At 44.5% G+C, this 25,387-nt stretch overlaps 1 protein-coding gene across 2 annotated transcripts in view; it reads left to right on the plus strand.

The window, feature by feature from the left end:
• Positions 1-23,596, plus strand: part of rab3da (RAB3D, member RAS oncogene family, a) — a 70,309-nt gene extending 46,713 nt beyond the window's left edge. For both annotated transcript variants that reach the window (XM_059992052.1, XM_059992050.1), the window contains exons 3-5: positions 8,056-8,174; positions 14,792-14,916; positions 18,667-23,596. In XM_059992052.1, the coding sequence (XP_059848035.1) occupies positions 8,056-8,174; positions 14,792-14,916; positions 18,667-18,851 (429 nt within the window). In that variant the 3' untranslated portion in view covers positions 18,852-23,596. The remainder of the gene's footprint in view (positions 1-8,055; positions 8,175-14,791; positions 14,917-18,666) is intronic.
• Positions 23,597-25,387: the final 1,791 nt, after the last annotated feature.

Here is a 25,387-nt window from a genome sequence, read left to right on the forward strand (position 1 = left end):
TCACACTCTTATTGATTATTGTCAAATTGCTGAGAGTGAATATTCATCTATCTTTCTGACTATGCCTCAAAAGAGTACTTTAATTGACTTTGGTGCGTTGTGAGGCTTTAAGAAATGGTATATAAAAGCATGACTTTCTTTTACTGGAGCATTGTTATGCTTTATCAGTATTGATAAGAAATGTCTGTACTACCTCTGAGCAAACATCTGCAATACAGTGATAATTAATAAAGTAAAGGGACAGCTAAGTACTTTTGAGGGTTTATACTGCGTAGTAATCAGAATCAGGTTTATTAGCACTGACATATGACGTGAAATTAGTTGTTGAATCTAGTTTATTGGACCTTGCTCTATGCATTTTGGCTATTGCATTTTAATGCCACATTTCAAAAACAGTTTTTGCTCTGAAAGCTTTTTCGTCCTGAGGTTGCACAAAACGTTGGGGATATCCCTGCTCTCCAAAGTCCAAAGTAAATCCCTTTAAAGTGTACGCAGTCATTTTCTTGCAGGCATGCACGGCAGAACAAAGAAATACAATGGAATCAGTGAGAAACTATAATACAAATATTGACAAACAACCAGTGTATATGAGAAGACAAAATGCGCAAAGATAAAAAAACTGACAGTAATAACATAACGATACTGAGAACATGCGCTGTAAAGCCCTTAAAGGTGTGTTCATAGGTTGCGGAATCGAGGGGAGTGAAGTTAGCCACTCTGGTTCAGGAGCCTGATGGTTGAAGGGTAACAACTATTCCTGAACTTTTTGATTTGGGATCTAAGGATCTGGACCTCCTTCCTGATGGCAGTGGAAAGGAGAGAACAAGGCCTGGGTGGTGACGGTCCTTGATGATGGAACTGCGTTCTTGTGGCGGTACTCCTTGTAATTAATGAAGTAAAGGGACAGCTATGATTTTTTGAGGGTTTATACTGCATAGTAATCATAACAGGTTTATGTCTTGTGAGAACAATTTGGGAATCTAAAATAACACACAAATGCTGGAGGAACTCAGCAGATCTACCGAGTGGAATAAGCATTTGCTGATTTGAGCTGAGACCCATCCTCAGGACTGCAATGTTGCTGTTTATTCTCCTCCATAGATGCTGCCTGACCTGCTGAGTTCCTCCAGCATTTCGTGTGTGTTACTCTGGATTTTGAGCACCTGCAGAATCCCTTGTGCTTGTAATAATAGCTTAAGCTGGAAACACTCAAATGGTCAGGTAGTGACTGTGGAGAAAGAGTTAACACTTCGCTCTGAACTTTCATCTGAATACGTAGCATTGACATGCAAGGATTTAGTAAGTGCAAGATGTCGTATAAAGGTGCTCAAGAATGACTACGTTCCCCACCCCCCCTTCCCAGTGCTTACAGTCCTGGTGATTCAGTTTCCTTTTATAAATTCTGTTCTAAAGCACATGGTGTTTCCAACAGGAAGGCTGATTCAGTTGACTGCGCACAGAGTGGACATTTCTGCGTCAATCCACCTCGATAAATCCTATAGCAACTGAACATTTTTCAGTGGACCTGACGCCGATGTGCTATTTTCTGCACCTAGTCCAGAGATTGTTGCTAGGATATCAGGCACAGCTCGGCTGCAGAGCAGTGAAGGCTGCTACCACCGTTCAGTGTGAGGGACTTGCTTCCATAGCTGGGTGTTGTAGCCTTTCCAGGATGCTTCTGGAAAAGCAAATACACCTGGAATAGGGCTAAAAATAACTAAAAACGCAAATGCTAAGATTTAAAAAAAACAGAAAAAGCTGGAAACACTTAGCAGGTCAATATCTGTGAAGAGAGAAACAGAACTAGTTCTCCAAAGTTGATGAAGGGTCAGAACTCTCCATTCATTAACTAGTCTCCCTTTCCATGAGCCTGCTGAATGTTTCCAGCACTTTATGCTGTTCTATCCATTTTTTACATCATGCTGGACAGTTTAACCAGGGAACTGTATGTTTTATTCAAGACTTTAACCAAATTTGGCAGGTCATTTTACCACTTGAAGCCCTTTGCTGGATAGTCGCCGTCTACGGAGCGTGAAATTGTAGATTCAAGATTCAGATTTCTTTATCTCATGTACATCGAAACATAGAGTGAAATGTGTCATTTGTGTTAACAACCAACACACCCAAAGGTGTTCCGGGGGCAGTCCGCAAGAGTTGCTGCGCATTCCAGCACCAACATAGCACACTCAGCAGAGCAACACAGAACACAACAGCAAGCAACAAGCAACAACACCATAAACAAGCCCCGTTCCTCCCTCCCGCCCAGGCACAGACGCAGTCCTCCAACCCCGGCCATCAGCAGACAACAGACCTTGACCTCTGCAGCAGACTCTCAGATATTCGCAGACTCAGCCCTGGCGAACGGGCCTCGCCCTTTGGACCTCCAGTTCATCCTTGGGCCTCGATCTTCGGCATCCATCCCAGGACACGCCAACCACTGGACACCAGACCTCAAAATCTGGAATCGCCACTGGCAGGACCTTGAACACTGGGCCCTGAACTCTGATCTCACCGATTTGTGAACCCAAGGAAATGGTGAAAATTTTGATTGTGAATCATTTGCAATTCCAGTGATTAAGTCTGTACTATTGATGTCCTCGCAGATGGGTTTACTGAATTTTCCAGCATCTATGGGATCTTCAGCTTACCTTATGTGATACACAGGAACAGGACAGTGGCACAGCTAGTTGCTGGAGATCCAGGTTTGGTCCTGGGTTCAGATGTTGTCTTCATCTCTCCCTGCTACTGTGTGAGATTCCTCAAGGTGTCCTGGTTTCCTCTCATAACTATTGTGCCTGAAGGCGGGAGTGAGCTGACACCCCGTAACTTCTGTAATAATTTCATTGTGCTGTTGGGTAGTGAGTTCCCTGATACTGTATGCCCTAATAGTGTTGATGCGTGGCCAAGTGGTTAAGGCATCCATCTAGTGATCTGAAGGTTGCTAGTTCGAGCCTTGGCTGAGGCTGCATGTGTGTCCTTGAACGAGGCATTCAACCACAAATTGCTCTGCGACGACATTGGTGCTGAGCTGTATGGGACAACATCAGTGGTGTGGAGGGGGGAGACTTGCAGCTTGGGCAACTGCCAGTCTTGCATAAAGAAAACCCTGCCCAGGCTTGCGCCCTGGAAACTTTCTAAGGCACAAGTCCATGGTCTATCGAGACTAACAGAGGCCTACACTACTACATTCCCTAATAATGAAGGAGTGGACTTGTTGTGAGTCAAAGTTGTGATAATGTTGGACTTGAGCAGATTTTCCCTCCTGCTGCTTCTACCCTTGACCTTCCAGATAATACAGTGACGGGTTTAGCAGGTTCTGGTGAGTGTGAGTGTGTTGGGTAGCTGGAGTGGTGAGTGGAAGTAAGGAAGGAAGGATTTGCAGGTAGTGTCTAAGGCAAAGCCTGAATGTGGAAGCCGTGAAGACCATTCTGATATTGGAGAGGTCTTCACGAAGAATACAGAAGTCCCAGGTGTCAGGATATGGCAGTGCTGGAGGAACCAGGGGGCTTAAGGTGAACAAGTCACTGGTTCCAAATGAACTGCACGATGAGGTTTTAACAGAAGTTAAGTGGAAGTTGAAAATTTTCATAGAAACATATAGACATTGAAATCTACAGCACATTACAGGCCCTTCAGCCCACAATGTTGTGCTGACTATGTAACCTACTTTAAAAACTGCCTAGAATTTTCTTACTGCATAGCCCTCTAGTTATCTAAGTTCCATGTACCTATCGAAGAATCTCTTAAAACATTGCTTGAATTTCCAGCATCTGCAGATTTCCTCGTGTTTCCTGTCTTAAAAAACCCTATTATATCCAACTCAACCACTTTTGCTGGCAGTGCATTTCACACACCCTCCACTCTCTGTGTGAAAAAAACTCATTAAATTCCTGCAGGGTGTAAGACTGGAAAACAACCAAATTTCGAAAAGAGAGGAAGACCGAAGGTGGGGAACCACGGGCCAGTTCGTTTAACAGCTATTACTGGCAAGCTCTTGAGTCAATAATCAAGGAGGGAATCGCTAACCATTTTGGAAAGCAGAGAGTAATCAAAACTAATCAGCATGATTTGTGAAAGGTAAATCATTAAATTTTCTCAAATTTGAGAATGAATTGGGAGTATTGACAGAGGGGATCCTGCAGTGGTGAATTGAGAAATTCTTTGAGGTAATAACAGGGAGTATTGACAGAGGGGATCCTGCAGTGGTGAATTGAGAAATTCTTTGAGGTAATAACAGGGAGTATTGACAGAGGGGATCCTGCAGTGGTGAATTGAGAAATTCTTTGAGGTAATAACAGGGAGTATTGACAGAGGGGATCCTGCAGTGGTGAATTGAGAAATTCTTTGAGGTAATAACAGGGAGTATTGACAGAGGGGATCCTGCAGTGGTGAATTGAGAAACTCTTTAAGGTAATAACGGGGAGCTTTGACAGAGGGGATCCTGCAGATGTTGTATAATTAGAAATACTTTGAGGATGAAACAAAGAGTGTTAATAGAGGAGAAACTGAAGATATATTTAGAAATTCCTTGAGAGTACAACAATGAATGTTGATAGAGGGGAGTCTGCAGATGTAGTGTATTTAGATTTCCAAAATGTGTTTGAACAGGTCCCTCATGAGAGGCTGGTACATAAATCACAAGGCTTTTGTATCAGTGGAAATATGTTAGAATAGGGTAAAAACAACTAGCGGCTGCAGAGAAAATAGGAATAAAAGGGTCTTTTTCATGCTTGGAGAAGGTAACTAATGGAGTGCCACGGGGATTAGTTCTGGGCCCACATGGTTCATCATTTACCCTAGTGACCTGGAGGAACAAACAGAATGCAGGTTTCCAAATTGGTCAATGATACCATGTTAAGTGGAAAGGCGTGTCGTGATAAGGATATTATGATTCTGCGATAGTTTATAGATTAACTGTCTGAAGTCTGGCAAATAGAGTCTTGTGAGATCATCCACTTCAATAAGAGAAATCAAAAAGGTGGATTATTGTCTCAATGGAGGGAGATCGGGGGAGAGAGACATCTATCGCAAAAGGGATTTCAATGTTCTAGTGCATGAATCCCAAAATGTTGGCTGGCAGGTCCAACAAGAACCGAAGAAGGGAAGTTACATTTTTAACTTTATTGCAGACTGTTGGAGCATAAAAGCAGGGAGATTTTGTTGGAATTGGATGGGGTTATTCTGAGAATACACCTGGAGTATTGTATATACTTAAGCTGCCTCACCTAAAAAAATCATGATAACATTCTAGGCAGTGCTGTGGTACTTCTCCAAGATAATTCTGGGATTGAGAGGGTTTTCCCACCTAGAAAACTAAACAGTTTGGGCATATATTCCTCTTGGAATAAGGGATACAGCTCCCAGATGTGGAAATTACCATATAACAATCACAGCACGGAAACAGGCCATCTCGGCCCTCCTAGTCCGTGCTGAACTCTTAATCTCACCTAGTCCCACCTACCTGCACTCAGCCCATAACCCTCCACTCCTTTCCTGTCCATATACCTGTCCAATTTTACCTTAAATGACACAACTGACTACTTCTACAGGAAGCTCATTCCACACAGCTATCACTCTCTGAGTAAAGAAATACCCCCTCGTGTTTCCCTTAAACTTCTGCCCCCTAACTCTCAAATCATGTCCTCTCGTTTGAATCTCCCCTACTCTCAATGGAAACAGCCTATTCACGTCAACTCCATCTATCCCTCTCAAAATTTTAAATACCTCGATCAAATCCCCCCTCAACCTTCTACGCTCCAATGAATAGAGACCTAACTTGTTCAATCTTTCTCTGTAACTTAAGTGCTGAAACCCAGGTAACGTCCTAGTAAATCGTCTCTGCACTCTCTCTAATTTATTTTATAAATGTGGAAGATACATGAAAGTTTCCTCTCACGTAAGAAGATCTGCTCTGAGTCCTTAATAATATCTATTACTGTTCTCCTTTATAATCACTGACTATTACTGTTCTCCTTTATAATCACTGACTATTACTGCTCTCCTTAATAATCAGTAACTATTACTGCTTCCTTAATAATCAGTGAGTATTACTGCTCTCCTTAATAATCAGTATTACTGCTCTCCTTAATAATCAGTATTACTATTCTCCTTAATAATCACTGACTATTACTGTTCTCCTTTATAATCACTGACTATTACTGCTCTCCTTAATAATCAGTAACTATTACTGCTTCCTTAATAATCAGTGAGCATTACTGCTCTCCTTAATAATCAGTATTACTGCTCTCCTTAATAATCAGTATTACTATTCTCCTTAATAATCACTGACTATTACTGTTCTCCTTTATAATCAGTGACTATTATTGCTCTCCTTAATAATCACTGACTATTACTGTTCTCCTTTATAATCAGTGACTATTACCGCTCTCCTTTATAATCAGTGACTATTACTGCTCTCCTTAATAATCAGTAACTATTACTGTTCTCCTTTATAATCACTGACTATTACTGCACTCCTTTATAATCAGTGACTATTACTGTTCTCCTTTATAATCACTGACTATTACTGCTCTCCTTTATAATCACTGACTATTACTGCTTCCTTAATAATCAGTGAGTATTACTGCTCTCCTTCATAATCAGTATTACTGTTCTCCTTAATAATCACTATTACTGTTCTTTATAATCAGTGACTATTACTGCTCTCCTTAATAATCACTGACTTTTACTGCCCTCCTTTATAGTCAGTAACTATTTCTGCTCTGAGTCCTTTATAATCAGTGATTATTACTGCTCTGTCATTTATAATCAGTGACTATTCTTCTCTCCTTTACAATGACTATTATTGCTCTGTCCTTTATAATCAGCGATTTTTACTGCTCTAAGTTCTTTATAATCAGTGAATTTTACTGCTCCGGGTGTTTTATAATCAGCGACTGTTACTGCTCGAGCAAGATACAGAAAGAAAATGCGATGGTCCATTGGATGTGGAGCCAAATTGTAGCTTCTCCTAATTGCCTCAGAACCATTAAATCTATCCAACGTGATGGATTGCAGAAGGGAGAGGACTGAAGCCTAATGATTTAATCTGGTTTATTGCATTCCGTGGTAAGTGTACTTGTGTTTCGCTTCCTGTATGAATCTTCACGCTAAGATGCTGAAGAGTGCACAGATTCCAGAGTATGGGATGAGGTGACTGCCAGTGAAATCGTAGATATGACCTTACTTAATTAGTGTCAATGACCTGTGGAAGCGCAAGGTATTATCGGAGTTCCAAACAGCTGAGGACTGGCAAGGTTTCCTGCATACACGGGGTGGGATTATCTCTATGTGTGTGTTAAACCCGTTGCCATCCGGAGCATAAAATAAAGTTGAGATATCATGAAGAATTATAAAATGGAGTGACTGCAATGGAAATTTGACTAGTTTATCTCCAGTAAGCATGACAAAGTCAGCATTCAGACTGCAATACCTGCCCCAAGGGGTGGGGGGGGGGGGCGGTGTGTGTGTGTGTGTGTTTGCGTGCATGCATCTGGCACGGCATTGCTCTGTACTCGCCAGTTTGCATGTGTGGGTCTCCTATGGTCCTGTGTGTTCCTGTGTGTCGGCGTGTGTCTGGCACGACTCTGTGCATGTGCGCGCGCATTTGAGTGAGAGTGTCTGGCATGGCTCTGTGTGCGCGTTTCCGAGTGTGTGTGTCTGGTGTGGTTCTGTGCGTGTGAATGTTTGTTTGGCTGCACACACAAATATGTACACTTTCCTACAAGCGATGTGCTACGCGTATGTAAATTGTTGCTGTACAATTGATTTAATTCCTCCTCCCGGTCAGAAATCCTCGGAGCCGGCCCTTCATGCTGGACTAGTTGACTGCGAGACTCATTTTCCAGCTGATTACTGGGTGGGTGAAGTTGCCCTGGCCCTGAACTCACTCACTCAGTGTTGTGCAACCAAACAGTTTGTATCAGAGGAATGAACAGGGTTGGTGAGAATGGGTGGGTGGGGCAGGTGGGGTTGGGGGAGTGGGAAAGGGAGACTCTTGGTTGTTTCGGGCTCTGATTGGTTCTAATGGAATACCTGAACTTATCTTCCTCACAGGACACAGCAGGCCAGGAACGGTACCGCACCATCACCACGGCCTATTACAGGGGCGCCATGGGATTCCTGCTAATGTACGACATCACCAACCAGGACTCTTTTGGGGCGGTACATGACTGGTAAGTGTACTGTGCCTTGCAAAACGTGGGTCAAGCCCACATATAAACAGCCCATCATGGAACAGGTCCTTTGGCACGCACACAAAGCCAAATTGCAAGGCGGTATGGTGGTGTGGCGCTATTACAGAATCAGCTGTGAGATCGGAATTCGGTTCTGGCCGCTGTCTGTAAGGAGTTTGCACGCCCTTCCCGTGACTGCAGGGGTTTCCTCCCACATTCCGAAGATGAACTGTCCGGTTAATGTTAGTGAGCTCTGGGCTACACTGGTCCCAGAAGCGTGTCGACACTTGCTGATCAGCGGGATTGTGATTTGACGTAAACAACGCATTTTCAGTCCACCGTGGGTAAAGCCCTTCCTGCGGCTGAGCACATCCACACCAAACATTGCAGGAAAGTAGGGTCCCTCATCGGAGACCCCCACCGCCCAGGACGTGCTCTCTTCCCTCTGCTGCCATCAGGAAGAAGGCCCAGGATCTGCAGGACCAGGTTCAGGAACAGTTGTTGCCCCTCAGCCATCAGGCTCCTCAACCAGTGGGGATAACTTCACTCAACTGCACTTGCCCCATCACTGAGAAGTTCCCACGACCTGTGGACTCACTTTCAAGGACTCTTCATCTCATGTTCTTGATATTTTTATTGCTTATTTATTTCTTATTACTTATTGGCCACAAGAAAATGTATTCTCGGGGTTGTCTATGGTGATACATATGTACTTTGATAATAAATTTGCTTTGAAATTTGAACATTTCATAATATGGTTCGTGGTGTGTGTGATAAATAAAGCAGATTTTTCTAAGATAAATTCATCTCTTTCTGCCTGCACACAATCCATATCCCTCCCTCATGTGCTTGTCTATAAGCCTCTTGGGTATTACTACCTTATCCACTTCCACCACTACGCCAGCACATCCCAGGCACTTCCCACCCTCCGTATAAAACATAAACTTATCCCACACACCTCCCTTAAACCTTCCCCTCTCACCTTAAACCCAGTGTAATCCATCCAGTTCAGGTTGTCTGTATATTTATTACCTCCAGCTCCTTTGCAGAACCCCTTCTCTTCTCTCTACCTGGCCACTCTCATCTCCACCCAGTCTCGATGCAGGGTTTTAACCCATCAGATTCAGAAACAGTTTTAACCCCCTCAAACTCGGGCTTCTGAACCAGGGTGCACCACGTGACTCACACTGAACTGTTTCCACAACTGATGAACTCACTTCCAAGGACTCTACAAATCGTATTCTCTGTATCGTCTGTCTGTCTGTGCACAGTTTGTTTTTTGCACCTTGGTTGTTTGCCTTTGTGTGTAGTTCTTCATTGATTCTGTTGTAGTTCTTTGTATTTACTGTGAATGACCACAAGAAAACGTGCACACATATATGCACATATTTGTTTATTAATTTGATAATAAGTATACTTTGAAGTTTGAACTTTGAACTCCCCCGCCAGCAGTGCTGTTTGACTCGCTGAGCTCATTGGACACATGTAGGATTCCAGGCTGTGAAATCTGGAGCAACACACAAGGTGCTGGACGAACTCAGCAGGTTCGACAGCAACTGTGGAGGGAAGCGGATGGTCGACATTTAGATTCTAGATGTCGGGTCTCAACCGGGATTGTGGACTGGCCCCTTTCACTCCACGGTTGCTGCCTAACTCGAAGTGTTCCTCCAGCATCTTGTCTTTTCTTCCAGTAGATTGTGTGTTGCTCTGAATGCCGGCATCTTCGGTCTCCCGTGTCCCCGGTTTCGAAGTTCAAAATATTACAAAGTACATATATGTCACCATATGTAACCCTGAGATTCACTTTCTTGTAGAACAAAGACTTTCAATAGAGTCACTGGAAAAACTACACATAAAGACTGGCAAACAGCCAGAGAGGCAAAGTTATTTTCCCTGGTAGGGGAGTCCAGGACAAGAGGGCACGACTTCAGTATTAAAGGACGTTCATTTAGAACAGAGATGAGGGTGGTAAATCTGTGGAATTTGTTGCCACGAGCGGCTGTGGAGGCCAAGTCATTGGGTGTATTTAAGGCAGAGATAGATAGATAGGTTTTGATTAGCCAGGGCATCAAAAGGTATGGGGTGAAGGCAGGGGAGTGGGGGTGACTGGAAGAATTGGATCAGCCCATGATTGAATGGCGGAAAAGACTTGATGGGCTGAATGGCCTGCTTCTGCTCTTATATCTTATGGTATTATGGAGAAAAAACAAGACAAATTGTGCAAATACAAATAAATAATAAATGATAAGTAGCACTGAGAACATGAGTTTTAAAGTGAGTCCAGAGGTTGTGTTCAATGATCTGGTCAGTGTCAAGTTATCCATGCTGGCCCACGAGTCTGATGGTTGTAGGGTTATAACCATTCCTGAACCTGGTGGTGTGGGACCTAAGGTTCCTGTACCTCCTGTCTGATGGCAGCAGTGAGAAGAGAGCATGGACAGGATGGTGGCAGTCTTTGATGATGGATGCTACTTTCTTGTGGCAGCTCTCCCTGTAGACCTGCTCAGTGGCTCACACACCAATCATACCCTTCTTCCTCGCGACGCAGATTCTGTAGTGAGGACCCCTTCATTCCTCGTTCAGTGGTAGCGACTGGTGATGGCTTCACGAGTGCCATACACGTGTGGGCCTGCAGCTTTCTTGGAGACTGCGGCATAGAGTAGCAGATTCCATCGGTCCAGGAAGGAGTAGACATGAGGATAAGATTTAATAGGCATTATTGAGCAAGCTCGGTGAACTCAGGCTGTCACACAGATTACCCTCAGTAGCCACTTTATTAGATACCTCCTATACCTAATAAAGTGACCAGAGAGTCTACGTTCACGGTGGTCTGCTGTTTTAGCCCTTCCACGTCAAGGTTTGATGTGTTATGCATTTAGAGATACTCTTCTGCATGTCACTTATTTGAATTAATGTGTGCTTATTTGAGTTACTGTCGCCTTCCTGTCAGCTTGAACCAGTCCGGCCATTCTCCTCTGACCTCTCTCATTAACAAGACATTTTCGCCCACAGAACTGCCACTACCTGGATTTTTTTTGTTTCATTCCATTCTCTGTAAACTCTGGAGACTGCTGTGTGTGAAAATCTCAGGAGATTAGCTGTTTCTGAGATACTCAAACCACCCCATCTGGCACCAACAAATTCCACTGTCAAAGTCACTTAAATCACATTCCTCCTCCATTCTGGTGTTTGGCCTGAACAACAACTGAATCATTAGATCGAATCTACATGCTTTTATGCACTAGATTGCTGCCACACGATTGGCTGATTAGATATTTGCAGGTGTACCAAGTTAGTTGTCAACGAGGTTGTGCCTGATCTTGCTGTTGTCACTGTGCTCTATTCCTATTCATAAGCTTGCTGTTACACCTTCAGGGTTAAGAAATATCTGGCCACAACCAGGCACACCTACACATGACTCCAGATATGTTAAAGTCTTAACCAGGCCTGCAGATGGTCAATAAATGCTACTGCCATCCGTGTAGCTGGGAGAGAAAAGGGGAACGAGCGGCCCTTGCATTGTAATCTTTCAAGCCTTTGTTCCAGTTGACTCGCTTTGCAGATTTCTCTGTTGTGTGAACATGGGAGGAGTGAATCATTGGAATACAGCATGGAACTGTGCATTTTCAGAATTAAGATGATGTAGTCATACAGTGTGGAAACAGGCCTTTTGGCCCATCCAGTCTGTGTTGACCATCAGGCACCCATTTACACTAATCCTACACTGATCCCATTGTCCCTAATCCTCTTAGGTCCTACCGCTTGCACACACAAGGGATGATTTATAGTGACTGATTAATTAGGCCAGGCGTCGTTGGAGTGTGGGAGCCCACGGTGTGAAGCACCCACGGTCAGGATTAAGATTCTCGACCCATGGTCAGGATAAGTTCCACTATGAATCCCACTGACTCATCCGGCTGAGGACTCATGCCTAATGGTGAACAGGAAAGAATGCAACTTGGATCTGCTCTCCCCTTTAATTCACTGAGGCCGGCCCTGACCGGTACTTGGATGGGATTTGATGGTATGAGCTCGATCCTTATACAGCTAGCTTGGCCTCAGCTGACCCTCGTGTCCAATTTTGGGCACTATGTTTGAGGAGAAATGCGAAGTGCTGTGGGGATTTACTGGAATAAAGGAATGGGAGAAATTTGTGTTGTACAGGCATTCAGTGATCAGGGACATTGGTTAACTACAGAAAGAGCAAGTGATCCATTTCCTGTACTGAAACGTCACCAGAGGATCCCATAACTAGTGGGGAAATAACCTGTTGGGAACACAACTTAAAAAAGGATGGTGAACTGATTCAAACAGATGTGCCACAAAGGTCAAAACTCTGGTGCTTAGAGATGTCTTGGGGAGGGGAATCAGGCATGGGCAAGGTCAGCTGTGTAGTCTTCTTTTGTGTTTTAAGAATTCAAATTTCAAAGAAAATTTATTATCAAAGTACACATATGCTCATTAGCACTTCCTGGACCTAATACAGTGGTCAGTGAGTTCATGTTCATGGTCTTCTGCTGCTTCCCCGGTTTCTGAATGGGCATTGAACCCACTATTTCTTTGCTTTCTTTTTGCACCATTAATTTCATTAAATATTTTTAATATATACTTGCTGTAATTTATAGGTTAATTATTATGTATTGCGATGTACTGCTGCCGCAAAACAACAAATTTCACAACATATGCCAGTGATATTAAACCTGATTCTGAAGCCCATCCACTTCAAGGTCCGACATCTTGTGTATTTAGAGTTGCTCTTCTGCACACCATTATTGCAACGTGTCATTATTTGACCCACTGTCTCCTTCAGCCTGAACCACTTCTGGCCATTTCCATCCGGCCTCTCTCATCAGCAAGGCATTTTTGCCCAAGGAGCTGTCGCTCACTAATTTTGCTCATTCTCTGAAAACTCTAGAGATTGTTGTGCATGAAAATCCTTGGAGATCAGCAGTCTCAAACCACCCCATCTGGTACCAAAAATCTTCCACGGTCAAAGCCACTTGGGTCACATTTCTGCCCCATTCTGATCTTTGGTCTGAACAACAACTGAACCTTTTAACCATGTCTGCATGCTTTAATGCATTAACTTGCATTAAATAAACAAATAAATAAATAAATACATCTGTATTAACGAGCAGATGTACAGCTGACACCTGAGTCTATGTTAATGTTTACTATCTGGAAATTCATTTTATTGCGGGCATTTACAGGAAAAAAAGAAATACAATGGAAAAAAAAACTCGACATAAACAGACAGTAAACTAACCGATGTTCAAAAGAAAGCAAGTTGTGCAAGGATAAATAATACTGAAAACTTCATTGTAAATAGTCTTTGTAAGTGATTGTGGAATCGGTTTGGAGTTTGTGGTGAGCGGAGTTATCCAGGCCAGTTCAGCAGCCTGATGGTTGTAGGGTAGTAACTGTTTCTGAACCCAAACCCGGTGGTGTTCTGAGCCTCCTGTTCAACAGCAGTGGGGATCTTTGATGATGGATGGTCCTTTTCGTGGCCGCGCTCCATGTAAATATACTCAGCCGTGACGAGGGTGTTGCCTGTGATGGACTGAGCTGTCTGTATGTAAGCACGTATGTATTAAATAAAAGCACGCACGCAGGAGATGGCCTTAACTGGTGCATTCACATGTAGAGAGAGAGAACCATGTGCATAGGTAGACAACAGATCAAAATGCACGCGTTGACAACAGATCAATACTTAGTGCTAAGGGGAGTCATTGCTCTAAAAGCAACAGAACCATCCGTTACAGTACCCACCACTCTTGGGCATTGGCTGTGATGCAGCCGCTCAGGATACTCTGCGCTGTGCATCCTTAAAAGTTCGCCAGACTTTTTGGTCCTCCGAATCTCTACAATCTTCTAAGAAACTAGAAACACTCTCCTGTCCTCCTTGTGATGACACTTACGGTACAAACTAGTTCCAGAACAGATCCTCTGATATGTTAATGCCAAGGAATTTAAAGCTACTGACCCTCTGCATCTCTGTCACCCTGTTGAAGTCTGCCTCATGGGCTCTGGCTTCTTCCTCTCATTGTTGATAATCAGCTCTTCGGTTTTGCTGACTTTGAGCGAGAGGTTGTTGTGCCACCACTCAGTCAGATTTTCTTTCTGCTTCCATATGTTGAAAGGCCTAGACATGGTGGATGTGGAAAGGATGTTTCCCATGGTGGTGGAATCTATGACAAGAGGGTACAGCCTCAGGATAGAAAGGCGCCTACTTAAAACAGAGATGTGGAGAAATTTCTTTAGCCGGAGGGTGGTGAGCTTATTACCAGAAGTGGCTGAGGAGACCAGGTCATTGGTTATGTTTAAGGCAGAGTTCCTTGATTGGGGATGGCATCAAAGGTTATGGGGAGAAGGCCTGGGTGTGAGGCTGAGGAGGGAATAAAAAGGATCAGTCATGATTGAATGGCAGAGCAGATTCGATGGGCCAAATGGCCTAATTCTGCTCTAATGTCTTATGGTCACGTGCTGAGTAATCACCGTCTTTTGATTTGGCCAACAACAGTGGTGTCATCAAACTCAGAATTGGAGCCAACCTACTCTTAGCCTGCATCAGGGCCAAGTAATGTTGCTTAATGGCCTCTTTGCTGCTCTTTCTACAGGGCCACACAGATCAAAACCTACTCCTGGGACAACGCTCAAGTGATCCTGGTTGGCAATAAATCTGATCTGGAAGATGACCGCGTTGTACCGACGGAAGAAGGAAAGCGATTGGCTGATGAGTTAGGTATGCAAAACAGTCTCAACCATTCACTATTTTACGTGTTCTTTGTTAGATTGTGAGATGTTTGGCAGATGCACTCACTCCAAACTATCCCCCCCTCACAGACAAAAAATACCGGAGTCCGTTCATGTTTTGACTCCCATTGGTGAACCCTAGGCAAGCTGCTCGAGACAGCTCCTCAGTAGGGAGAGATTTGGTCTGGCTGAGCCTCTGGGGAGCTATTTCTGCTGTGGGATGTGATTCAGAAGTGGTATTTCCATCCCTGAGTCAGAAGTTATCAGTTCATTTACACCACATAAAGTACGTGACTGCAAATACCATTCTTGTGATCTTTCTTGAAATACTTTAAGACATTGAAGACGCTATATAAGTGCAAATTATTCTTCGTCTATTGCATAATGAAGCCACTTCCATTGGCGTCAAACAGCCCTTTGGCCCAACATCTATGCTGCCCATTAAGTATCTGTCCACACTAATCCCTTTCCCCAGCACTTGTTCTGTAGTCTTCTATGTTGTGGCAGATCGAGTGCATGTCTTGGCTCTTCATTCTCTGGCTCCAGCCCCCACTCATGTGCTGTGTTCCAAACTCCAAGCTGTATCCAGGGTCAAAGTCGAAGTATGTATATATCACCATATACTAGCTTGAGAGTGATTTTTTTTGTAGGCATTGTCAAGAAAATAAAGAAATACAATAGAATTTATGAGGGACTATGCATAAAGACTGACAAACAACCAACCAACATGCAAAACAAGACAAATAGTGCAAATAAAAGGAAAATAAACAATACAGGGAACATGAATTATGGAGTCCTTGAAAGTGATCCATAGATTGTGGGATCGGTTCAGACTTGAGATGAGTAAGGTTACCAGTGCTGATTCAAGAGCTGAATGGTTGTAGAGATTACATTTGTTCCTGAACCTGCTGGTACAGAACCTAAAGCTCAACCTCCTGCCCAACAGAAGAGAACGTGGCCTTAAGCACACCCTCTAAACCTGTGGTATTCTTTATATTCCCTCACTCTCACTCTCTCATTTGACCAAATAACCTTGCTTTCATGTTATGCCCATGGCCACTCTGATGTTCCAATTATCAGAAACATTCCCCAGCCCGCACCTTCCCTAACGGATGCAGGATCTCCAATCTGAAGTATCAACTTGATTTCTCTTCCCACAGATGTGGTCTGACCTGCTGTGTATTTCTAGCATTTTGGGTTCGTTGCTCTGGTCTTGCATCATCTGCGGAATCTCAAGTGTTTCTGGCTATTTTGGCACAGTGTTTTAACTTGCACTTGCAATTGTTCCTTGATTCACAGATAGTTAATTTCAGAATTTTCACTACAATAAGGCCATTGCCCTTCTTTTTGAAATACATCTCTCCATTTCACAAAGCCTTTTTCTAATTAGCCCGCAGGAAACGTATGAAAATAGTTAAAAATCCATAGTGTGCTCCCAGAGCAACAAGCGCAAAATGATGGGAACACTGACCCCAGGTCAGGCAGCTTCTATGGAGAGGAATAGACATTTGAGACGTACAAAGAAGCTGGATGAACTCAGCAGGTCGGGCAGCATCCGTTGAAAGAAGCAGTCAACGTTTCGGGTCGAGACCCTTCGTCTTGATTTGACCACAGCATCTGCAGTGTACTTTGTGATAGACGTTCAAGACCCTTTATCAGGACTGGAAAGGAAAGAGGGAAAAAGCCAGAATAAGAAGGTGGCGTGGGGAGGGGAAGGAACGCAGGCTGGCATGTGATAGGTGAGTGAGAAGGTGCCGTGGGGAGGGGAAGGAACGCAGGCTGGCATGTGATAGGTGAGTGGAGAAGGTGGCGTGGGGAGGGGAAGGAACGCAGGCTGGCATGTGATAGGTGAGTGAGAAGGTGGCGTGGGGAGGGGAAGGAACGCAGGCTGGCATGTGATAGGTGAGTGGAGAAGGTGGCGTGGGGAGGGGAAGGAACGCAGGCTGGCATGTGATAGGTGAGTGGAGAAGGTGGCGTGGGGAGGGGAAGGAACGCAGGCTGGCATGTGATAGGTGAGTGAGAAGGTGGCGTGGGGAGGGGAAAGAATGCAGGCTGGTATGTGATAGGTGAGTGAGAAGGTGGCGTGGGGAGGGGAAGGAACGCAGGCTGGCATGTGATAGGTGAGTGAGAAGGTGGCGTGGGGAGGGGAAGGAACGCAGGCTGGCATGTGATAGGTGAGTGAGAAGGTGGCGTGGGGAGGGGAAGGAACGCAGGCTGGCATGTGATAGGTGAGTGGAGAAGGTGGCGTGGGGAGGGGAAGGAACGCAGGCTGGCATGTGATAGGTGAGTGGAGAAGGTGGCGTGGGGAGGGGAAGGAACGCAGGCTGGCATGTGATAGGTGAGTGAGAAGGTGGCGTGGGGAGGGGAAGGAACGCAGGCTGGCATGTGATAGGTGAGTGGAGAAGGTGGCGTGGGGAGGGGAAGGAACGCAGGCTGGCATGTGATAGGTGAGTGAGAAGGTGGGGGGGGGTGTTTGGAGGGAGGGGGGAAGTGAGAAGCGAGGAGGTGATAGGTGGAAGAGGTAAAGGGCTGGAAAAGAGGAAGGTGGACCATGGCAGAAAAGGAAGGAGGAGGGGCACCAGAGGGAGGTAAACACACAGTACACTGCAGATGCTGTGGTCAAATCAACACATACAAACAAGCTGGATGAACAACTAGTCCTGAAGAAGGGTCTCGGCCTGAAACATTGACTGCTCATTTCAACGGATGCTACCCGACCTGCTGAGTTCAACCAGAGGGAGGTGATAGGCAGGAGTGAAATGGTTCTATATATAAAGAAGTACACAGCTCAATGCATTTCAATGGAATTATTTTCAAATTGAGAGAGGCCATGTATTATAAATAGTGACCATAAACTTACTCAAAGGAGCTTTTATGGGGTTGTTGGGGGGGTGTGGTTGAGATGGAAACCTAGGGTCTTAGTAGCAAGGTAAAGTTGCCAATGACAGAGCAAAAGAAAAGTGAGTTTGAGGAAATGCTAAAGTAGAGGATCTACCTCTCATATTGGCACCACTCACCTTCGGCAAGCATCAAAGTGACAAGACTCACCTGTACTCTTTGCAAAGCCATTTTATCTTTCATCCATCCACTAGAAAGAGTTGAATAGAATCACAACAATTGTAAGTCTTGTAAGCACTGGAGATTCTGCAAATGTTGAAAAACTTAAAGCAACACAGATAGAGTGCTGGAGGAACTCAGCAGGTCACGCAGCATCTATGGAGGAGAATAGACAATTGATGTTTTGGGCTGAGAGCCTTCAACTGGACTGGAGAAGAAGGGGAGATAGCTGGTAAGAAATGTGGGGGGGGGGGGAGAGCAAGAGCTGGCAGGTGATAGGAAGATCCAAGGTGAAGAGAGGAACGTAATCAGATGAGAGAGGGGTAGTTTGGCTGTCCACTTCCCTCTACCAGTGCTGCCTGACTCACGACGTTTCTCCAGTTGTCCACCATGGGTAGTCTCCTTTGTGTCTTCACTGCCCTCTGGTGGCTGGATGAAAGCACAAAAATTAAACAGCTTTGCAGTGATGGGATTCAGTGTGAAATAGAAAATGGGAAATAGGGTCTTGGCTGATCTCATGAGGTCATTGGAATAAGTTCTCTGCAGAGAGGTGAACTACTCTAAACTCTTGATGAGACACTAGCTCTGTGTCCGAACTGGGGAGCATCTATCAGTCAGTTGGTAGGAGATTGGAGGGGTGAGGTTGACACTCTCAGTTTAATCTCTCATTTTTTTAATGCAGGATTTGAGTTTTTCGAGGCAAGTGCAAAAGAAAACATTAACGTGAAGCAGGCTTTTGAACGCCTTGTCGACATAATCTGTGTGAAGATGTCTGAAAGCCTTGAAGCTGACCCCACAATGCTCAGCAACAAGAACTCCTCTCTTGCTGAGAACCCGCGGCCACAGGAAGGCGGCTGTGCATGCTAGGATCCCTGACCTCTGACCTCTGACCTGAATCACCCACCACAGATGCCACAAAGTTAAGAATGGATTTAGGGAGGGGATGAAATTTGACTTCAAAATATGTTTAAGGTTCAGGATTAAAACTTGGCTTTCATTTTTATTAATTACTTGGCCAATCATTTTTATGTAATGGTGAGGTGCTAAACTCCATTGACCAAACCAGTTAAGAAATACCTTCCAATGCTCACCCATTCAAGTCTGAAGCACCCATTGTAAAGTCACCAAGTGAACACTAGGAAGAACCAATTGACTTGACAAAATTCTGCTCTACAGTAGTGAGTGATATCTATATCAACCACGTTCTGCCTTCCCTTCTTGGAAGGAATATCACCAAATTTGAAATTGAGAACTTGGTTTTGAATTAGGACTGAAAACCTAAAAATCAGATGGGCCACGTGTTTGGAACTTTATCGTTGTTCTGTTGGAGGGATGGATCAGTGCAGGATTTTAGTACCACAGTTGTCTATAGCCTGGAAGGAGACCTGTGCTCCTTACTGGCTGGGGAGAGCTGAGATGTATAATCAGGGACTGGAGATGGAAGTAACATCTGCTGTGGACTCATAAACTGTATCTCCCACCCACCCCCACCGCCCCGCCCATCCTCGGCCATGACTGCAGACGCGAATTTGCAGCGTTGATCCCAAATCCGGAGCAATGTTATGATTCCACGGTAATGCTGCAACGGAGCTGAGAAATTGTGCTTGGACTTGCTGAATCAGTGTTTTATGTTTCCGTGCTTCTGATTTCCGTCCAGGAATTTAACTCCTTGGTCCATGGCGCCCACTCTGCACGTGCGCTATTAATGTGACTCTCTGCCGTTACGGGCGCGTGTCTTTCTCTCACTGGTTTTCACTGTTGTTCCTCCGCCGAGGTGTGTGGTTTGCTGACAGGCCCTTCGGCCTGACTCATCCGTGCTGACCGACATGACCACGTATGCTCATCCGATTTGCCGCTGTTAGGCTCATATCCTTATAAACCTTCCCAATCCAAATATCTTCTGCATGTCATAATTGTACCTCATCCCATATACCTATCACCGTCTGTCTGGAACAGCTTCCCCCGGGATCCTCTTTAAAATGTTCTCTCTCACCTTAAACCTATCCCTTCTAGTTTTAGACTCGTCTACCCTGGGAAGTAATGGTGATTATTTGCCTCCTTTATGCTCCTCATAATGAACCTCAACAATATCATCCCTCACGCAAATCAGTCCCAGATAATTCAAACACATTTGTATCTCAAGCCCAGCAGTCCATGCCCGTGTTGATGAGGTAGGAGAGTCCGCAGGTGCTGGAAGTCTTGAGCAACATGCACAAATGCGGACTATTTATTTCTCTCCATAGACGCTGACTGACCTGCCGAGTTCCTCAAGCATTTTGTGTGTGTTGCTGATGCTCGTGTTTTAAGTTGTCCTGGCAGTTATAACGAATCAGTGCAGTTTTTGGGTGGGGTGCGCTACCTTGTATAAGAGCAACACATCCTTCTGTGTCACTTTGTGGATGTCAGACCTGTAACACCGAATCAGAATCAGGTTTAATATCCCCGACGGCACAGGCTATTCGGCCCAACTGCCTGGCTCTAGACCCTACCTGATCTATCTGTATGTCTTCTATTCCTCCCTCTTGCTTCTCCTTCAAGGTATCTCTGCTTTTCTCTTTGACCACTCCCAGAGGGAGTGTCACACTTCCCAGGATTGGGAGGTTTTCCTGAGTTTCCCCGGAGCCGTAAGTGCTCATATCTCAATAGTGCCAAGTGGAAAGGTACTTATCTGCCTCTACTCAAACACTTCCTACCATCTTTATCACCTGATCCTAGCTTAGCCTCTTCTAGAGGTATAAGCCTTGCCAGACCCTTCTCCTCGTCTAGTCCATCTTCTTGGTCTTGAGAACATTCTTGCCTTTTGCACGGAACCAAAGGAAAGTCACCAGTTGTAAACCTCTATTTTTCCCTCTCCTCCCCAGTGTTGTTGTACAGACAGAGACCAGACCTGCACACATTGCTCTAAATAATCAAACAAAGGAGTGTGGGAATGTGGCTTCCTCAGCCTTAAAGGACATAAGCGTGTAGAGGAAGTGGGTGCAATTTCACCCAAAGTTTCAGGCTGGCCCTATGACTAAGGTGCTATCTCTCCTTCTCAAGGGAACCTCTCTGTGTAAGGTTGTGATCCCTGTGATTCAGTGTGAAGAGTAACCGTATTCAGCTGTTGTCAACTATTGAGTGGCTATCTCTGCTGCTAACAGCTACTTGTACATAACCATAGGTAATCCATTTTGCCCAGGGACCAGCCAGTGCCAGTATTACAACATTCAGTTCAGCCGCTGTGACCTCGAGGGTTGACTGATGCTGAAAGAAAGACGTGCATTTCCGTAGCACCCTTCCTACCCTCTTGTCAAGCCAAAGGGCTTTACAGCCGTTTTCCATTGGCCATGCTGTTGAATGGCAGATGAGTAGGGGCCTGTGATGGGTGCCCTTTCTCCAGCCTTGTGCCAAGTATCATTCCAGCTTCAAACTGGGCGATAATCACACTGGCTTAGAAGAAAAGCCATTGGTCTGGGGTGTCACACTCAACCGATTAGCATGCAGTGATCTGTTTGGGATGGTTGGGTTTGATGATATCCATGACAGATGAATTTACTAATTATCTCATGACACAGAGACCATTCGGCCCATCAGGTCCATTCCCATTTCAAGGGATATTCCCGTTTGTCTTATTTCCTCATGCCCTCCAACTTATTCTCTCCCACACACACACAAACACACACACACATGTCCATCAACTTTCTTTTCAGTCTTCTTGCCTTTAACCTACACTGGTGTCTAATGTATAGGAGATAAATAAGCTAACAGCACATTTTTGGGATGCAGGAGGAACCCGGAGCAACCGGGGTTAACCCAATGCGGAGACGGGAAAGTTCATACTGGGCACAGACAGTATCAGAGGTCAGGATCCAACAGGGACACCAATGGTGAGGGAATGGCTCTAACTGGGCGAAGGGGAGGGGAGGAGGGAAGCGTGGGGAAGAGAAAGGAGGAAAAGAGAGGCAGAAGAGGAGAGGAAGGGGACAAGGGGAGGGAAGAGAATGATGCGGAGAAGATGGGAAGGGACAGGGGACACGGAAGGCAGCTGAGATACCAACGGTCTTATGCAAAGTAAAACTGATATTTGGGGCAGCTGTTTCCCAATTTCCCTCGGGATCAATAAAGTATGTCTGTCTGTCTGTTAGAGTGGAGGACGTGCTGCCTTGCAGGAGAGCAGAAACTCATTCGGAAATAACTTGCAAAGAGAAACAAATAAGAATGCTTAAAATCTTCAGGGCGAAAGGGAAGGAGTAGATGGAATTGGTTAGTTTCTTCGAATGGCCCGTATTGGAGGACGAATGGTCCTTTGGTGTGCCAGTGAGCAGGAAGAACACTCACAAGTGATTGGCTCTCTCCCTGCTCATAGCTTTGACTGTCATCAGTGGAAGGTGCAAGGAGTTGGGGAGCACAGCTTACGACCTGTAAGTCAGCAAGAGGGTGGACAGGCAGAATGGAATTAAATGTGAATCCATTTACTCCAGACAGAATTTTGGGTGCCGGAAACGGACTCACGCACAGCACCCTTCCAACGGCAGCAGAGGCAATTACAGACCTGCAGGCTGCAGTATCTCTTAAGGAAGACAAGAGCTCAGTTTTTGAGCCAACACTGTGCTGTCTGTGGAGGTGGTAAATCAGTTGTTCTTGAACAGTAGGGAGGTCTAGACCGCTCTGCAGTGCATCTGTCTTCCTCTCGATGGGATTGTACAACTCCGATTACTGGAAGGCCCCCACCCATTCTGCACTTTCCTTGTGTATTTCCTTCCTTCACCACACCTTTCAGGTGGAGAATTCAAGTTCCCCATTTCTCTCTCACTGTCCACTTACTCCAGCCTGCCGGTGTCTGTCCAGCATGGGCTCCAACTGCCTTCTAATTTGTGCTGCATTGCTTATTTTCCCCATTGAGTAATGGTTCTCGCTTCTGGTTTCCTTCCATACTCTGTACCAAGTGCTGATCCGCTGTGAATGTATCTGTACTGTATGTATAGAGTTTTAAATTATTTAACCAAATTCCACAAGGAATGTTTTCCTGTGTTGCCTGTGACCAGTTTTGTTAATTTAATGCCAGATTTGGGAGAAGGAAGTCTGTAAAGGGAAGAGGGAAAAGATGTGAATTTGGACCATTGTATCTTGTAAATGAATATTTCGTTGAGACCTTGGCTTACGTCTGACCGATTTCTGTGTGTTTTAACTTCCAGGGCAAAAAAAAAACTCTGAAAGAAATAAAAGCTGATATTCAAAAAACAACACTGTTTCTCTATTATACTTACATTCAGAGGCCACTTTACTATGTACACCTAGGTAATGCAAATATCTAATCAGCCAATCATGTGGCAGCAACTCAATGCACAAAAGCATGCAGACATGGTCACGAGGTTCAGTTCTTGTTCAAACCAAATTCAGAATGGGGATGAAATGTGATCTGAGTTTCCCGCTAGCGACTCATTTGTGACTTTCATTTACTTCTGTGCCCCCACCCTCCAATCTTTGTTCATTGCTGAAGTTTTTATTTGGTCAACTGTACTAACTATTCTAATGTACAGTCAATATTTATGTTTTAACAGGTTATAGGTATTATATGTTAAATACAATGTTACAAGTGTATGTGAAAAATAAAACTATTTCAAAGCTCTGAATAGGATACTTTATTTTTAATATATATATATAATATTCTTCCAACCAGCAACAAAAAAAGCGCTTAATATTGTTAAATTGGGTACTTAGTGAGATCCTTGTGGCTGAAGCAAATTAGCAGGTTTTTTGAATATCTGGTTGCATAAAAAAGTATTACTATTGAATATACATGTAAAATAAAACTTGCTTTTTAGGCAGTTTAAAAATAATTTTAGTCCACTTTTAAAACTATTATGTATGGAAATTGTACGTGGCAATAAAGTGTGTGTACTCGCCAAGGAAAACTAATTGAACTTCCTTTCGAAGTATGATGCCTATTTGGGATTTATCGCAAGCTGTAGCGGTAGATGGTAATGCAGTAGTAGACTTCATGCGTTCTCACTTCTCTGCAGCTTAGCCCAATGTATTAACTGCAGCCTTCATGCCACGTTTTATAAATACTACAACACACACGGGACAGTGGGACCAGGCTCCTGCTGCATACTCACTGAATGGCCTTGTTGCAGACAGTCCACAGTCTGTGATTCGAGGGTGGACGTGGAGCGGGGCTCAGCAGGATGTGCGTGGTGAAGCAGGAGCAGTCCTCCAGGAGGACCACAACCGTGTCGTGGGGTTTGGGGGCTTGCGTGCCTCGATGACCCGCAGAGCTATGCGGGCCGGAGTCAGGGCCTTGTGCTTTTCCTCTTGGTCGGGTCACCCATGCCAAACAAGTCAAAGGGTAGAGGCCAGACGAGGAGTGGTCCACTGGTCCTCCAGGCTCAGGGATTGAGCTCGGGGTAAACAACCCTGACTGATCAAAAAGAAAATAATCATCATGGAAATGGCAATGAAGGTAGAGGAGCTTCATTGCTGCCCAAGCATCAGTGGCATAATGGGCAGTAAGTAGGCAGGAGCAGAGATAATGATTAACATGCTGCACCCCCCCCACCCTCCACCCCCTCCACCCCCCACCCTCACCACAAACACCAGCTAAGCCATTTTACTGCTTCATTTGCATCATCTAGCGTATTTCCCATTCCTTTCATTCAGGGTTCCAATTAAATTACATATCTTCATTTACTTCTTATTTATATATTTCAGTAATATTTCATTAAAACAGTAAACTTATCATAGTAGATTCAGAAAATCCTATGGCCCCAGTTTCTTGATTTTTTTACTTGTGGCCTATGAAATACAACACGGCTCCCTGGGGAGGATGTGTAAAATAATAATAATAATAATAATAACTTTATTGATACAGAGTAGGAAATTCTTTTATTACAGCAGCAACTTTTATAAACACACTTAGCAGTGTGCAGACTTACCTAATAAGGTACAGAATAATAATATACATAATAACAGTGTGCAATAATAATGTATGAAATAATAAATTGTACTCTGATGTGTGTTTTCCTGTCTCACAGAGAGGAGCTTTTGTATATGCTTATTGCATTTGGAGCTGAGTGAGCCTGTTTGAAAGGTGCTCTGCTGCTTATTCAGTAGGTCACGGAGAGGATGTGCCAGATTGTCGAGATTGTTTAGTGACCTCCTCTCCACCACAAACCCAGAAGAGACCAGGTTGTGGCCAAGGACGGATCCAGCCATTTTGATGAGTTTATTTAGTCTTTTTGCATCACCAGCTCCGAAGCTGCTCCCCCAACATAAAGCCACAAAGAAGGCTGCACTCGCTACAACAGGCTGGTAAAAGATCTCCAACATCCTGCTGCACACATTAAAGGATTTCAGATTCCTTAGAAAATAGAGTCTACCCATCCCTTTCTTGTAAACAGCCCTGGTATTGATTTTCCAGTCAA

This window comes from Hypanus sabinus, chromosome 16, assembly GCF_030144855.1.
Source record: "Hypanus sabinus isolate sHypSab1 chromosome 16, sHypSab1.hap1, whole genome shotgun sequence".
NCBI lineage: Eukaryota > Metazoa > Chordata > Chondrichthyes > Myliobatiformes > Dasyatidae > Hypanus > Hypanus sabinus.